The 17,902-nt window shown below is 35.8% G+C and overlaps 1 protein-coding gene across 3 annotated transcripts; it reads left to right on the forward strand.

Moving 5' to 3' along the window:
• The first annotated feature begins 2,082 nt into the window (after positions 1–2,082).
• Positions 2,083–17,690, forward strand: ECI2 (enoyl-CoA delta isomerase 2). 3 transcript variants are annotated; one of them, XM_085321648.1, is made up of 11 exons: positions 2,083–2,250; positions 3,516–3,614; positions 5,636–5,827; positions 6,686–6,755; positions 8,568–8,670; positions 10,334–10,454; positions 13,513–13,602; positions 14,165–14,308; positions 15,141–15,232; positions 16,834–16,895; positions 17,384–17,690. In XM_085321648.1, the coding sequence occupies exons 1-10, from the start codon at positions 2,128–2,130 to the stop codon at positions 16,883–16,885; spliced, it is 1,086 nt and encodes a 361-aa protein (XP_085177774.1). In that variant the 5' UTR covers positions 2,083–2,127; the 3' UTR covers positions 16,886–16,895; positions 17,384–17,690. The 3 variants fall into 3 exon arrangements, with proteins under 3 accessions (XP_085177774.1, XP_085177773.1, XP_085177772.1); XM_085321647.1 differs by having other exon boundaries at positions 16,834–17,690; XM_085321646.1 differs by lacking the exons at positions 16,834–16,895; positions 17,384–17,690 and having other exon boundaries at positions 15,141–15,887.
• Positions 17,691–17,902: the final 212 nt, after the last annotated feature.

Raw genomic sequence — 17,902 nt, forward strand, 5'->3', positions numbered from 1 at the left:
TAAACTCCTAAACTTATCCTCCTTTTTTAAACTTTGAATCCACTTTAGTATAGTCACTGCCTAATCTGTCAAAAAAAGAAAATCCTAGCAGATAGAATGACCATCTTGAGACCAGTGCATTCAAGTTCCTCCTGTATCTGTACCTGTTTAGGTATACTTTTTCCTGTTAAAATGCTGTYACGGATGCTGGGCATGAAGTCCATGAGCCTCAACACTTAAGTGAACTGTTAAACTCTGACACAGTCTTCTGAAGGCATCTGTTTGCCTGATGTTAGTTAAACTGGCAGATGATTAACCTGCGTTTTTTGAGCTCACTGCTATGTTAATAAAGGCTTATACTAATCAGTTTGTGTAAAAAGACTTCCTGTGCCCACTGCCTTACTTTAGGATGAGAACTTTCTGCTTTTTTGATACCTTATTCCATTTTGTATTGTTCAAGTAGGTTCTTGTCTAATGGGAAAAGATTTTGAAGCACGTTGTGTCTCTTTARTCACTAATGGCATAATTTTGTACGTTGTTTTCTGTGTGTAACAGAAAATACTCTTTTCTTCTCTGTCATTCTAACTTAGTAGCCTCAAAAAAGTAAATACCAGGAACTTAGATTTTTTAATGCAGAAGGACCATAATAGGACAAAACCAACAGATTTTACAAGCATTTTTGAAAGGCAAGTAAAAGCTTGTATGCTTGGATGGTTTTAAAAGTAATAAAATTCATTGTACACTGTTGTCATTCTTCACACTTCTTGCCTGTAATTTTTAGACTTAAATAGAAAACAAATTTTAATTAAGGAATAAGAGTGATGAAGATGCTTTTGAAATGGGCAGAATTTTCTTATTTCTCTAAAATTCTGAATAAGTGTGTAAAACGGCAGAATTTTCATGATAGATATGAGTTAAAAATTACAGTTCTGTAACTGAAATTATTAACAGAGTAAATTGAGTAAATTGGTGATCAAGCATTCTGCTGGTCTATATTTCAGATAATCATTACTTTTTTAAATGTGACTAGTTAGTCACTAGTTTTAAATGTAACTATTTTGCATGATATTCTAACATGGCAGCTGTGTCTCTGTGCAAGTTACAGTAGGAAATTTTTTTTTTCAGAAGTCCAGAAGGAACAAACTGAAACATGTTAACATTTTAAAAATAGTAAATATTCTTAAATATATTAGAATTTAAATAGAAAAATGTGAAACAACAAACTTTTGCCCTATATAAACAAGTCAAAATGATTAGGTTTCRTTTGGATTCCAAAATTGTTGAAATAGACTGCTTTTACAAAGCGTCACCAGGATTATTTTGGTTGGTTGGTTGGTTCAGATGGAATTACTTTTTTTCTGATGGAAAGTTCTTTTCCCAGAATATTCTGACCAACTCTTATTTCAGGTATCTACATTTTTTTTTACTGACAATCCTTTTCTTACCCCAAAGTAGATTTTGAAATTGGTCTTGATTTATGCTGCCCTGATAGCAGAACCAGGCCTTTATATTAAGATACTTTGAGTTAGAAGCACACAAAACTTGCAAGAATAGATTATGAAAACCAGACAGGCTACTCTGTTTAATTCACAGGCATATAAAGCTGTTAATATTGTATACAGAGATGAAAACTTTTATATATATATATATATATATATATATATATATATATATATATATATATATATTTTGTCATGGATGGATCAGTGATTTAGTCTAGAAACAGCAAAGCATTAGTTTACCAATACTGCCATTTAGTGGTCTGTAGATGATCAGCTGGTATATTACTGTGTAGTTTCTCCTGTCATTTGGCAGCATTTTAGTTAATGYGTTGCTCTTGCATTAAATCCAGCATTTTACATACTAGAGAGAGCTAATGTCTTGTTCTCTAAAARGTTAATTATGTTACAGCTGAATCCAACTTTTAAAGCAACTTTCCTGTAGTTTCTTTTTGCCTTTTTTTTTCTTYGCTTTGTTGTTGTTTTGAACAGTGCAGGTACAAATTTTTAATGTTTTACATTTACTTAAATATCTTTAAATCAGCRTATTTTTCTTCTCTAGTCTTAAAAAAAATGCAATTAATGATTTTTTTCCCACTTTATTAATAGGCAAGTGCAAGCTATTTGCATTCCAGCCATTCACCTGCACATGACAGCAGCCACCATGCAAGTCAGCCAGCAAGACTTYGAGAAGGCTCAAGAGCAGCTGAAGCTTTTGAAAAAGGATCCTGGGAATGAAGTTAAGTTGAAGCTCTACGCTTTGTTTAAACAGGTAGGCTTGACTTGTTTTGTTTTTTAAGAGGAAATTATAATCTGAGGGGATGGACCCATAATATATATATTTAAAGTAAATAGTTAAAATATAGGCGGTTCTAACGCATTATATCTTAAGAAGCTTTTCATTTCAAGCAGTCAAATCCTGTTTCTGAAATGCTAGCCCCTCAAATTCTGCCTGAATTCAGAAGGAAGGCAGAGTGTTTCATCTTGTAAACTGTCCTTCAAATAGAAACCTTTATTCAAAGGACTTGAACCGAATTACATCCACTGTGTGATGCCTTCCATATAATRTGCCCTGTATTCATGTAGCACAGGAAAATTGCTGGTGCTCAGGAAAAAAAGGGAATGCCRCATGCTTTCTCTTAACTTTGTTTTATCTGCAGACAGTCATCTGGTCCTATAATCTAGCAGTATTAACATTTGAAGGTTGACTTTGTGGGTATGGTTTTTGCTTGCTTGTTTGCTTTTATTTCAAGGAACTCTTCCTCCACACTTACTCTGAGTGAAGGTTATTTACTACAGCATGGAAGGAAACTATGTAGATACTGCTGCAAGTCCTTAGGGGSATTTGTACTGGTATGTAGGGAAGTATTTGTAAATCAAATTTGGGTACAGGGTCAGTACAGGCCATGRCTTGTTGAAGGTGGCAATCAATCATCCTTTTAAAAAAACATCTTAAAGATAATAGAATGTTTCAGGTAATTTCAGTAACTAACAATAATGGCTCATAAATACATYTTTTCTTTTTTATCCACCAACTCTAAATATTTATCTATATAATAAAATAGCATACCTTTCTTCAGGAAAAATAATTATAGAGTACTTTAGAATAGCTGAGACCTTTGCAGGTCATCTTGTCCAACCACCTTGCTCAAAGCAGGGCCAGCTGTGAAGTTAGTTCCAGTTTACTAGATCTTAAATAATGATATATTTGTTCAAACAACTTACACTTTTAAAACTTTCTTTTTAATAACAATTTTGAGATAGTTTGCTGAGAATATATTTATACATGTATATTTTTTAATTAATATCTCTTATTGGTTAGGGGCATCTGAAAGCCAGCCCCAGCCATTAGGAAATGGCAGACAGAGAAGTTTCATGGTATGCAGACTGTCTGAATGTAGCTCAACAGTTAGATTTTCCTTCCCTCAGAGCTGAATTTTGTATTCTGATCACATAAATCTTCCTAAAGGTTGTTTTCTTTTCTACTAAGACGTCTGACTTTAAACAAAGATTTAGTTTGTTTCCCTTTCATCCCAGGCTACTGAGGGTCCCTGCAATTCTCCCAAACCAGGTATGCTGGACTTTGTTAAGAAGGCCAAATGGGATGCATGGAATTCTCTTCGCAATTTGTCTCAGGTGATGATATCTATAGTTCACCTAGCTACTTTCTAAATTACTGTAGCTTCAAGTGCCTGGTATGTAAATGAATGGTATGTAAACATATTATGTGCTAGCTAGGGYCTCTGCTTCAGGCACCAAAGTGTTTCCACTGTATTCTCATAATCATTTCAATACTTTAATGTTTGGAGATTTTTTTTTCTRTGTAAGCCTAGTTTTAAGTTATTACTAACAGCTTGTATCAATGTAAGAGATCTTATGTGTGTACTGACTTACCGTAAAAATGTAGTTTTTAACATTATGTTGTATTCTACTGTTCCCTTTAAGGGAGAGATGGATTGAGCCTCACTCTTCTTGTTCCTTRACTTGTGATCCTTCTCTCTGTTGCTCTCATAGATCTTACTATTATATGGAGGTAGATTAAACATCTGGATTGGGAGGTTCCAAAAAAGCCTTCCATCTGTAGCAAGTCCTACCAGTCATTAAAGAAAGGAAAATTTGTCTTATTCACTCTTTCTATCAAATGCAGAAGTACAAGAATTAAATGCTCTTGGAGGGAGGCTATATGGTGAAGATTCATACATAGTTTTCCTTTAGCCAAAATGAAAATTCTACCTTGACAGCACAGAATTAGGCCTCTCCTGTAATTTCACATGCTACTAAACATTGCCTGTCTGTCTTTCTCTCTCTCTCTCTTTCTCTCTCTCTCTCCCTGTTTAGACAAAGAACAAATCTGTGAATCCAGCATGATGTTGATAAGTTTGTCACCTTAAAAAATCGGTCTCTAACTAAAAGACTAGAAAAAAGTCGCTATAAAAATGGTGTATTGAGAGCCTCTTTTCATTCTTGCTCAGTTGATCTTGAGATTTTTCTTACCTTTTACAACCTTTTGAGAAGTCTTTATCTGAAGTGAAATGAGCAGGCAGAATATAGAATCAAAGGTACATAAGTATTCTATTTTCATGCAGATTGTCTTAAGTCTGATATTACACATAGCTATTGCATGTAGCACAGTTTCTTCCACTTGTAGTAACTGAAGGAAACATAAGCTTTACAAACAGGCTGTGTCACTAATTCATTAGGCCTGCTGTTGGGAATAGTTTTGGATGTTAGTCATAGATGCTACTTAACACAGCTTTTTTTTTTTTTTTTTTTTTTTTTAATGTGCTTTGAAATATTTCATTTACCTATGATACGTGTGTTGAAAGAAAATCAGTTAGGTCAGAATATCACTGTGGGTGAGCTGGGGAAAGGATAGGAACCAGGAAAGGTTTTGTGGTGGTGGTTGATTTTTTTAGATGGCACTGTGCATCTTTTGGAAGTAGTTAAAATACTCAAGGAGAAGAATCTACTCTTGAAGCTATAGTTGAGAGGGAATAAATATTTTCACGTATTAGAGATTCCAGAAATTCTTGAAGTATAACATCATTTCAAGGAAATAGATGTAACAACCAAGCATTTGCAATTTTTTTTTAATCACTACTTACTGTAGACATGAGGGGGGAGAGTTTTTTAGGCCTTTGCATGTCATGTTTGTGCTAAATGCTAACTAGTGTCTGTAAGAAATTTTTAAGTGCCATGGATCCATTTCAGTATTCTTATTTCCAGCAAAACATAATGTTCTAAAATAAAATTTGTTGTTGTTGGAGAAGTGGCCAACTGGAAAGCAGCAATAAAGGATTCATGAATTGAAGTGTGTAAATGCTGTGATTATGACAGAGGGCTTTCAGGTATTCTCACACATGGATAGGGACATTTCTCAAAAAAAATAATGTCATTATCATTGCAACATTTATGTACTTTATTTTGCAGATCCTTTGTTGCTGTTTTCCAGCTGAATTTAATCACAATCTGCAATGTTTAAGTACAATATCTTCATATTCTTACCTTAATTAGCATGCTTTCTAATTGAAAGATTTTTTTCATTTATCCTGGGGTCACGCTCCCCTTCTTTTTATGGCTTCCCATTTTAAGAATAGAAGAACAAACTGGTTTGGATTTCAACATTTGATAATCTTGTTGGTTTTTTCTCTTTGCAGGATAATGCCAAGCAGAAATACACTGAGCTTGTCTCAAGTCTGGTTTCTGCAGAATCTTCTAGCCAGGTGAAAGATGCTGCTCTAGAAGAGAGCAGACATGATGGCTATGAAACAATAATAGTTACTACCAAAAACAACATCACAAAGATAATGCTTAACCGACCTGAGAAGAAAAATGCCATCAGCCATAAGGTAAAGAAACTGGCTTGGGAGGTTTAACTGTTTTTTCTTTCGTGGGTAAGTTACTTAAGCTTTTAAATGATTATTGCTACAGGTTTAACAGAACTTACTGAAGCATAGTGGTCTGAATCTTATGAAGGTTTAGTGTCTTAACTCCAACTACAGTCTAAGGTATAGCGATGCCATATAGAATCAAATCACTCTGCTAATGTTTTACAAGCGTTTAAAAGATTGATGTTTGCTGTGCCTTTTTTTTCTTTTTTTTTTTTTCTTTTTTTTTTTTAACTTAATATAGAGTTATGGTCAGCGCTGAACTAAAACAGCAACCTGTAGGAAGACCCGTTTGCTTTCTGGAAACAAGATTTGACTGTAGTCTTGCTTATAACAAAGAACGTGGACAGCCTACTTTGGCTCAGCAGTACTGTATTTATCTCTGTATAGTTGTCCTGTTTCTATAGCTATCTTTAAGAGGAAATGCATCTTGTTGGAGAAGCCACATAATCATCCTRTTTCACAACTGCAGAAGTGCCAGAGCTAGGACTCTTGCCCTCATTGCTAATTCTTTAATATATTATTTTGCCCGCTTGTCATACTACTWTTCAGGTTTTAAAATAAGCTGTTTCCAGTTAATGTTTATCTCCCAAAGGACCTTATTTTGACCTTTAGATTTTCATTGGAAGTCTGAGTATTGCAAGCTTATGTCTTTGTGGTCAGAAATACTGCAGTACTTCCTATGGATGCATGTTTTGTACATATTTAAAAGAACCATACTTAAACTATCTCCCAAGCTCCTTGTTGTCAGTGTGGATCTCCTTTTTATGATCTCTTACAGCATCACAATTGTTCTTTGTTGATTTTTGTCTTATGCAGATGTACAGAGAAATTATCAAAGCGCTTGAAGAAGCTGCCAAAGATGATTCTACCATAGCAGTTATTACTGGTACTGCATTTTTTATGCCTCTCTTAAATTTATTTTATTTTATGCCAAAATACAATCCTGACATGAGCTATCTACATGTCTTTAAGCTAAGACAGAATTGTATATAAGTGAGGAAATTGCTTCCTTTAGTATAGACCAAAAGTTTTCCAAAGCATTTTGACAAAATTCTATAAAAGATGGTGTTTCAAATTTTTCAGTCGGCTTGCTGGTATGTCAAAACATCTTTCTGAGATGCAAGATGAACATGAGATACTCTAAAAGCTATATTACTTTTAAGTAGGTGATCTATCTGCTCCACAGCTTCTTCACCATAGCTTTTAGAGTTCATTTGGATGGCTTTAGTCTATTTTGTCTACCTCTGTCATACATCAGAAAATGTTAAAAACAAACAAACCTTTCAAATACTGCCCTGGAATACTTAACAGAAGTTCACAGTTCATCTTTACTTATGATCATACAGAAAAAACTGTTACTTGATTTTGATTTTTCTGTGTCTGTCATGGAAAAGAGTTGTCCATACAAGCTGCAGTCTGGCCCACCTGTRTACATCTCAGTCACCACATACATGATGTGTACAACTGGACAACTGCAGCTATCATGCAAAAGGGCAGTCTAAAGTCAAGCTACCTGTGAAGTCATGTTGTTCTGGTGACATCGTATTTGAATTCTAGAGAGGACTCTTTGGTCTGCTTCTGTCTGACACTGACTGAACAACACTGTATCACTGGCAGGTGAGAGGAAAAGAGTGGCTGTGGCAGGCTCTGCCTGTGTGGCTCGTCCTCATTGCAGTTAGGTATGCTTTTGAGCATACAGCTAGAAAATTAGTCAAAGCTTAAGGCTTGCAGCTAAGTAGTGTGGACACAAGGTGATTTGGGGATTGAGCAGGTTTACCCTTTGTCACTTCTGAGGTAATTGTGTATGTGTTCATCTCTACTATCATCTTTACCAACACTSTCATATTCCCAGGACACTGAATTTCCTTTCATTAGCCATGACTAAGCACATCAATCCTTAAAGCATGGGAAAGGCTCTTCATACAGCTAGAATGTGTATCAAATGTATAGCTAGGAGTAAACGGCAAACTCTCCTGCACAAACCTTTCTATTCCATTTTAAATAGTAAGAGTACTGCAGCATAAAGTAATACATATACTAAACAGAGAAAAGCCTGATCTGTAAATATCCTCATGGAACAGAGGATGATTTAGAGAATTAAATCATGCAGTCATCGTCCTCTCTAGCTTTTAAATAGTCATTGCTTTTTCCACTGTGTCTCAAACTCTCTTATGCCTTTGCCAACTACTTCCTATTGAAAAATACATCATTTAGTACAGTGATTTCAATGCAGTGCTGTCATTGGTCTCCTTAGACTGCTATGCCATTTTCCCAATAGGACATAATAAAAGCGAAACTTGCACTGTATTTTAAATATGTTATTCTRTCTGCTCCGATTCCTGTGTCAGTTTGAAGGGGAGTGAAGGGAAATGCATAAACTTATACCTATGTGTGTATATATGAAATATATATACRTTATATATAATAATATATTTTTCTGTTTTAAAAAATAYTTCTTCGTGCTTTGTGAATGATTGTGAACTGACAGAAGAAAGCTGAACAAGTACTTGGGGAGAGAAATAAAAGACACTTTTCATTTGACAGTATTATGCTAAACTGTAGATGTCCTTTAAGATACTTTTTCTACTTTGAGACAATTCCTCTAATTACTTAATATTGTTAGAATGAAATTCTTTTGTAAATGTAATCCACTCAGAAAAYATTGCTGCATTTTTTTGTGTGTGTGTTCTTTCTGCAGGAAATGGAGAGTACTATTGTAGTGGAAATGATCTGAATAATTTTACTAATGTCCAAGCTGGTCAAACTGAGAAGATGGCAAAAGATGGAGCACTACTACTCAGGTAGATCATCTTGGTTTCATATATGCCTAAATTACTGTAATGGGTAAAATACCATTTGCAGGCCTTGTTAGAAAGCATGACAGTAGGGACTGAGTTATGYTAAGTACAATACATCCGGTTAGGTGATTGTGTCAAAGAGCTCAGAATGTTACATATACACAAGGACTATGTGGGAGAAGCAGTATTAATCACATCAAATAAAGGAGGAAATGAGATGCATACTAGAAATTGTTTTTTAAGTACAGTRATACTTGAAACTTGGTTTTATTTTTAAGCCCCAAAGTCTGTGCAGATAATGCTAAAAACATGATTTTGTCTTTATCAGCTGTAAACTGCAATGAAAAAAAATGATCATTTTTTGCTATAAAGCAATGTCTCCACTAGCAGGATATGCTAAGATACCTTCACTGGCATGTTGCTTTCTACAGAGACTAGGTATTACAGGCTTGCCCAAAATGCCCCAGGAAGTCTGATACCTTAATTCCATCCTTTAGTCTCAATCTATTTGTTAAATTATTTTATCTTCTATGGTAAGAAGATAAAATAAATTAAGAGAAGACTCTGGTCTTTTGAGGAAGATCAGAGACATCATCTGAGACAGTGGCTGAAATAGTTCTTGCAACAAACAACAGTCTTTCTTTCCTACTCAGTTTTAAGCAGATTTTGTCCTCCTTTTACATCTATACATGACTATTTCATTTGAGAGATGCTTGCCAGTTTAGATTCTTATCTTAAGCACTTACAATTGATGGAAAATCTGAAATATGCAGAAAAGCAAATGGTGTTTTTGGTTTGTTTTAAAGATGAATTGCAAGTACTCAGTTTTGTGGCTTTTACTTAGGCAAGCTATCTTTGCATCACGGTTGCCCCTGCAAAGTACAATGACACAGTCCTAAACTGTTACTAAAATGTTGTTCAGCAACATTTGGCAAGTGTTCCAACCAGCCATGCTTTTGTAGGACATTCATCACAATGCACAGTCTCACATGTATACTTCATGATCTTTCACCTTGCTCTTGTCAGAAGACTGTATTTGTTATCCTGTTGATATTGCYCAAGTGCAGTGCTTCATTACAACTGATGCACAGAGGGGCCGGAGGAGTGGAGTCATCACAGCTGTTCACTTTTGGAAAAAAAAAATATTTTGAGAATCTATCTTGCACTCTTTGGATGGTGCAGTAGCTGTCAAATAAAACACTTTTTTTTCCCAAACATGTACAGAAGAGCACTAGGGAAATCTGAGTTGTAGTTGCATCACAGTTCTGGTGCCCGCTGGAGCTTCATGGCAGAACAGAATCTATGAAGAGAAAGAATATCCCAAGAATGGAATTGGGATGGATAGATAGGTAGGCAAGTAGKTAGATAGGGCAAAAGATTGTTCTTGTTAGTTAGCTGTAGTCAATAACTGTAGTTCCAGAACACAGCACTTTCATAATTTGATTGCAGCATCTAAGAAAGCTGGGCTGACATGCATGTATTTGGATCTTGGTCAGGAAATAGAAGTATTTCAGTAGCGCTTATTTTCTTTGTCAATATTCATTTGAAAAAGGTCAGAACATATGCTACCTAGGACATAACCCATGTTTTTTGTAGTACCTAATCATGTCTGTTTGAAAGTAATTTATATTTGATGCTCTCACATTCTGTTTTTCCTTCTCTCCAGAGAGTTTGTTGCACATTTTATTGATTTTCCTAAACCACTGATTGCAGTGGTGAACGGCCCAGCCATTGGAATCTCTGTAACGCTCCTTGGATTGTGTGACATTGTCTACGCTTCTGACCTGGTGAGTACATTACACAGCTGATCCGAAGACAGTATCTAAAGGTCTCTAGCAAGTGTTATTTGGTCTAGAGTAATCCGGCAGAAAAGCACACACTAGTGTAAGAACTTCTTATGTCATATTGAGGAACACTTATATTAATTAGCAATATAGTCATGCATCAGCTGATGCTTAACATGCGTGGAATTTCTTTGCTGTGGTTACATTACCAAGGTACTGAGCTTCAGTTTAGAAACTTTACTGTACTTTTTACTGTACCAAGAGGTACAGTAGCTGATGTGAGACAATAACTGCAAAGCCACTTGGGGCAAGGTGTGGGGAGAACAAAAGATTAGTATGGAATGGGAGTGCAGTAACTAGCATTTTATCAAATCTTTGTTTAAAGATAACTTGAAAAGCTTTGATTTATCCAGCTCAAGATTCTTTTTAAGAAGACTTGCCAAATGTACAAAAAAGCTACATTAAAGCATAGCGCAGAATCCTATTATATCACTTACTTTTTGTGCCACTGATATTCTTTTGTTTAAAGTTAGTAAACAAACATAGAACTTAACCCCAGGTGTGAAATCATTTTAGGCAAGCTATTGCTTTCTGAGCTGGAATTGTCCGTAATGGGTGGTACTTTTGGATTCCTTCTTCAGCAGCTGTGTTGGATTTTTTCCCAAAGTCCCTGCTAGGTTGGTGGTTTACCACTGTGAGACTTAGGAAAATTGAGCTGCAAGGGTCCTTCTGCTTGCCCCAAAACAGGGTCAATTAGGACCATGTCACTCCTGACAGATGACTGTATAATGTACTTTATTTATTCAGTCTGTTCCAGTCCTTGAGTCTCTTTTTTTGTTAGAAGCTTGTTGGGTTTTCCTTCTCTCTCTCCCCTGCCCCCCACCATCTGTTTTTTCTGGCTGCAGGCTGAACCTATTGTTCCTTGTTTGTGGATGTAAAGAACAGACTTTTCATTYTCCCTTGCAAAAGCCTCCAATGTACTTAAAAACTATTAGACACCTCTCAGGTTTACCTCTACTCTTTCTGTCAATTCTTTTTGGAGCTGAACAAGGCCAATTAATGCAGTTGTTCCTCATATGCTYTCTTAGACCTGTGACCATGCTCCTCTGGACTCCTTCCAGTCGTYCCAAGCCTCTCTTTAAGCATAACGATACAAACTGGAAACACCACTCCAGCTCATGTTTTACCAATACAAAATAGAGCAGAATAATTTCTTCATGTTTTGCAGGCTGTGTTCCTGTTTTAACAGCCCAGAATGTCATTTGATTTGCATACAATTTGTGAACTGTCACAACCCCAGGATCCCTTACTGTGAAACTGCTAGTTAAACAGTTCCTATCCTATATTGTATTAACAATTACTCCTGCCAAACTTTATACTTATCTATATTAAATGGTATCTTTTTATTCATACTTACGCAATTTATTGAGACTATTTTGAATTCTAATCATTTTTCCTCAGCAGGATATCCCTTACAGCCATAACTTAGCATAGCCTTAGCTGAAGATTAATCCAAATATTTGTTTGGTAATTTTGGCATCCTCTCAGTAGCACCTTCTCACTTGGATATATTTAGACTCATATTTGGACTTCCTTTTACTATTCATGTACATTATCACTGTAGTTGAATCTTACTTTGTGCCTTGTATTTCTAATTTTTTTAAATCTCTACRTGTTCATACTGCTCTCATCCTTAGTCATCTGACCTATTTTTCACTTCCTGTGTACTTGTGTTTAAAGTCAGTGAAGAGCTTATGATTTAGCTGAGACAATCTGCTAGTATCTGCCTACCCTCACTAGGACAGCTTTTCCATGTGTTCTTTGAGGAATTCTGTAGGGTCCAAGTGGGCCCTTCACCTAGTTTTTCAGAAGAGTTTTCCTATTATCTTTGAGTTTACTGAAGTCGTCTTAAAGKTGACTGTTCTCTCAGTCTTCCCTTCCCAGGATTGTAAACTCTCAGGCAGTAATGTCCTTCTCATTCAAATTACCTTTTACTTTCACATTCTGCACCAGTTTGGTTTGAGTGCCCTAGGCACTGGCTACCTATTCCAAAAATAGCAAACGTCAGTATTTTCAGGATCTGTTTTTATTCTCAGGTAGGTATTCACAGAGCGGATTATTGMCAGCTATGTTTATGAGACACTACACAGACCAGTCTGACAACAGATCAGTGTTCTTGGGAATCAAGAAAAATTGCCTTCTGGTTGGATCTAGCTGCAGTTTGGGGGGCACCAGTGTGCATCACTGGTATAGTTCTTCTCCTCTTCCTACACCAGCATCAGTTATACCAACTTGTATCCTAGCAGATGCTGTCTAATACATTCTTACTTCCAATTTTGTGTGTCACATTCTTAGGAAGGTTATTGATCTGTCTGACTGTAAGGGTATCTGTGGTACAGTAAGCCATGCTTACCTTCTATTACAGTGAAAGCTGCATTGGCAACATCAGTTCATATTTTTAAATGGAAATAAAGYTGAGTATTTTGTCTTCCTTGCCAGATGTTGATGTAAGCTGTTAAAAATAAAGTTCTGCAGTTCAGTTTTAATTTGCAGTTGGGGTWCTGTTCTGTATGATCTCAAGATGCATTTCTGCCACAGATTCTTTYAAAATTTGCATAAAATTTGAAGAAAGATTCACAATCACTTAAATTTTTCAGCAGTGAAATAAACTCAGAATGTGCCTTCAGGCAGCAAGGTACTTCTTAGCTATAAATTACTTGGTTATGTACTTAATAACTTTTAGAGCAGATGTCTATGAACATCCTTTCTATAAAGATTTTGCACATGCAAGTTAGTTTTTTGAAGTACTCCATTCAAATAAGGTAACTTYATCAATGGGATTATTAAGAAAAGGAAATCATGTTGTATAAACAAAGTCTTGTGTGCACTGAGATGAAGCTGTGTTACCGGATAATATTTAAAGCCTATTATAATAAAGGTTCAAATATATCTCTGGTAAACGCTGTTACAGCAGAAGCTTTAAAATGAAAACTAAATCCTAGTACTGTTGTCCTGTGAACTGGTTCTGAGGTTTGCTTTATTTTGATCTTATTTTTACTAGGCAACATTTCACACCCCATTTAGTCAACTTGGACAGAGTCCAGAAGGATGTTCTTCTTACCTGTTTCCAAAAATCATGGGCTTAGCCAAGGTAAGAACATCTGTACTATACATGGAATCTTTTGACCTCTCTGTGTTGTTATCYTCCAAGTAGRGTCACAGCAAGTGTCCTCAAAGAARGCTCCTGTTGGTATCTCTTGAACTGAAGATTAAGAAATGTAATGACAGTATCAGCATAGGCACCATAAGAGAGTACTGAATRCTTCCAAATCCATACTGGGATGTTCATGAAAGTTTTCTGTCTCATGGCATCCTCCACCAGAGGAGAAAGACTTAAATCTGAGCAAGTACTTTATAAACCTAAAAATATCAAGGATAGTCTATTCAGTAAGGTACAGCCTACCAATCCCAGTTCTAGAAATCCTGGRATCACTGTAGGAAGTAAATAAATAAAATAATGATGAGGTAACTTCAGGTGACATCCTTGGAGCTCTGCTCAAATAGGCATGTAGACTCTTGAACAGTAGGAGCTGTGTTCTTCTCAGAAAGCAGACATTARCAGTCAAAAGACTAGAACAATGTGAAATGGAAGTTTGCACCTTTCCTRTCAGATTCCTCAAGTCTTGAGTCTCACACTCTCTGCTTGCATTTAGGCAACCGAGATGTTGCTTTTCAACAAAAAGCTGACTGCAGCTGAAGCCTGTGCCCAGGGACTTGTGACTGAAGTCTTCCCCAACAGGACTTTTCAGAAGGAAGTTTGGGCAAGATTAAAAGCTTATGCAAGTCTTCCTAAAAATGTAAGTCTTTTTAGATTTTCTCCAATTTACAAGTCTAATATTCCCAGTTTTTCTGCCAGATTTACTCTGTTCTTTGGTTTCACTTCATTCTTAACTGAAATAACAAAGTTCAGTACATTTTCAGACATAGGTCTGTCCCAGTTCCTCCGCTGCTGAGATAGATACCTTTCTTCTACCCTGAATGAATGTGACTTACTGGCAGAAATGCCTTAAAGATTAGCTACTTAATCCACTTACAGTCTGATGCACTTGTCTTTGATTCCTTCTCTTAGATTTTTATTTTGGCARCAATTTAGGTTTAAGAGCCTTACTGCTGATTCTACAATATTATTGTACTAACTATGCATTTCTTGAGTATTCAAGATGAGGCTGGGTGGGTGGATTTACTGTTTCCTGAATTCACTCATCATGCTCAATTCTAGTAGTTCAGGTTTTGCAAAACTACTACTTGAGTCACAATGATACTATGATGCATTGGAAATGAAAAGACAGTCGTACCAACTGTCAATAATGCAAGTTACATTTGGCATTGCAGACAGTTGAACAGGTCTCAGTCTTTACACCCATCTATTTAATTATGAGCACTGAGTGGGCTGATGTTTTGCTCCCCCGTGAGTCCCCATTTTATTAACACTTGTAGCAATTAAATACAATARTTAGCTTATAGGTAAAAGACTGGCTTAAAATACAATATTAATGCAACTTAGTTCGAGTACAACTATGCATTTATTGTGCTACTTCTGTAATAACTAAATTAAGGTATAGAGAAACATAACTTCCTTGTTCATGTTCCTCATTGAATGCAAGTATTTTTTCTCTCTTTCTCTTCCAGTCCTTGGCAGTGTCAAAGCAACTGTTACGAGGTGTGGAGAAGGAGAAGCTCCATGCAGTGAATGATCAAGAGTGTGAAGTCCTCAAGGAGAGGTGGTTGTCTGATGAATGTCTAAATGCTATTGTCAGCTTCTTTCAGAAGAAATCAAAGCTCTAATATTTACCAGTAGAATAATCTACCTTCTGACAATAGCCTTACATATCCTTAATAAGCTTCCTTTTCAAATAATAATTCTTAGTCCTTTTGATGTGATATATTTCTAAGTACTGTGTTAAAACAGTTTCATAAAATCTAAAACAATGTTGTGTGCCTTGCATCCATTATGGATATTTAGGAGATATCTCTCCATRCAATTTTGATGACAAGTACACTGGATCCTTCCATTTGTGATGCTAAGAAGAAAAATCACTACTTTATAGGGCAGCCATGACAATTCTGAATAATTACTAGAGCTAATTGTCTTCCAAAAGGAGCAACAGATTCAATAGCACTATATTTTGACAGCTCTTCAATTACTGACTTATGAGTGGTTGTTTTTATCCATCCGTGGGGCAGGAAATATTGTATTAATGTAAAATAAATATCACTATCTAATTAATGTCTTGCTGGTTCCTACTACTGCTGTAAAGCATCCTCAGTGAGGRAGGAGGAATCCTTTAAAAATAATTCCTGGAGTTGTATTAACGTTGCTGTTTTGAAATGTGTTCAATTCAGAGGCCATGAAATAAACTGATTACCTGGCAGGGATTAGTGGCATCTTCTTAAGTTCTTTGTTTATAATACTAAAAATAATTCTTTGCCTTAGACAAGAGCMATATCTCTTCCTCTTTGATAGTACYTTGAGGGAAATGGGTTAAAGCAGTTAAACTAGTAAATTTAAACATCAAAAGTGCTATAATAGTAAGTTTATAAGGCTTCTCAGCATCCCACAAACAAATTAGGATCTCCCTTTGGTAGCYGCTGAACAAAATAGTAAGTACAAACTAGTCTTTCACCAGAAGAATAAATAAATATGCTAAGATAAATTCATTCAGATATAAACATGTCATAATTAATTTTATACATATATACATACACACACATAYATGCCAGTGTACATATAAAAGAAAGGCTGGTCACTGGAAGACTTGCTATAAGTCAAACTCTATAAACAAATAGGACACTGTCTGTAATTTCAGTTGCTAATGAAGTATTTTCACAAAGCAGTAGATTTGGAGTATTAGGAAGAAAAAGATGYGAATAGCTAAAAGATAAAAATAAGTAGGTCTTCTCCAAGTCATGTGTCCRCCTTAATGATTTTGAGTCCTTGGGATCAAATGCACATATATTGTGTTTGTGTTTTAAGTTCGGCACTTGCATTTCCTCTGTATGTTCACAATCTATGATAAATTTTCATCCATTTTTCTTACTTTGCAAACAACTTCCTCTCCTTCAAAACATCCTGACACACATTCTGTTACTAATGGGTTATTATCTCTCAACTATCCAGTACCTTGCTGTAGGTCTCATCAGTCTGTTAGTTGAGAGATTTGACATATGTAAGTACATTCGTCAAACTATTAGGTGCTCCTGAAATGCTCAGAATGGTTTGACTGATGTGCTAAGAAAATGTGTACTCTTCAGGAGTAATATAAAGCTAGAGTGCTTGTATAGCAGAGCTGTCTGCCTTCTTGGATCATGATTGTCTTTTCAGTTTCCATGCTTTCTTGGATGGAAGGAAGCAAAGGCTAAAAATTCTCTTCTAAACAAGAACAGGTATGCACATCAAGTCTCAGAATTTATCCTTTTACTCATCAAGGCTACAACTTGTGTTGCTTTCACTGGTGGCCTAACTACTTATCTTCCTTCAGCCTACAGCCTTTGCTGGGGCTTACAATTTTCTGTTTCACTGACCAGTTCACCTACTGCTAAGGTTCTCTGTACTCTTAACTTCCTTCTCTCACACTTCCTAGAGGCAAGCATTTGTGCTAATCCCATTCTCTATTTTTCTCCAAATTGTTTCCTAATGGTTCTCACACCAGGAAAAACCTGCTSCTTTTATTTCCTGTCATTTCTTAACATGATTTAGTGCAGCCTAGAACTCACATAGTTTCTTTGCAGTGTTTCTCAGGATCCATTGCACTATTGGGGACTAATTTGCACTCTTAACCACTGTAAGAGAAATTTCTTAGTAACATACAACGATCTCTTTCATGCTTTGATAAATAAATAAAAAAAGGTGATTTTTCTCTTTGATTTTGCAGGAAACAATCTTCAGGAAAAAATACAAAAAAAAATCTATAGAAACACAGGGATAAAAATATAGGGCTTGAGTGGAAATTGTGAAACCCATAACTGAATGATTTTTGACAAGAATTTGTGCACATATAAAGCCGTATTTTGTCTGTTAGTAGCTGATACAGCTTACAGTAAAGAAACTAATTTTTTTTGTGTTTTATTTTGCATTTGGACCAATTCTGCTTTTATGTGACATATTACTCAACAAATACCAAAACCACCAGWCTTCAGAATGGTCACAGTTGAGTGGGAAGTAAATATGGTAATCTTAAATATGGCATTTATTTATCTAACCAAGTAACAATATGAACTATGATTAAGAGTGGGAGACAAACTGAATGGTTACACATAGATCGCAGAACAACGGATAATCTTCACTGAATACTTCTTTCATGACTGACCTTATACAAATATGTGCATGTAGCAGGCCCTGGAATAGAACCGCTCTTTGAAAGCACACACACRCACGTGTATGAATGTGTGTA

This window comes from Rhea americana, unplaced genomic scaffold (genome assembly GCF_003343005.1).
Source record: "Rhea americana isolate MKP2758 unplaced genomic scaffold, rheAme1 scaffold_70, whole genome shotgun sequence".
In the NCBI taxonomy this organism is placed as follows: Eukaryota; Metazoa; Chordata; class Aves; order Rheiformes; family Rheidae; genus Rhea; species Rhea americana.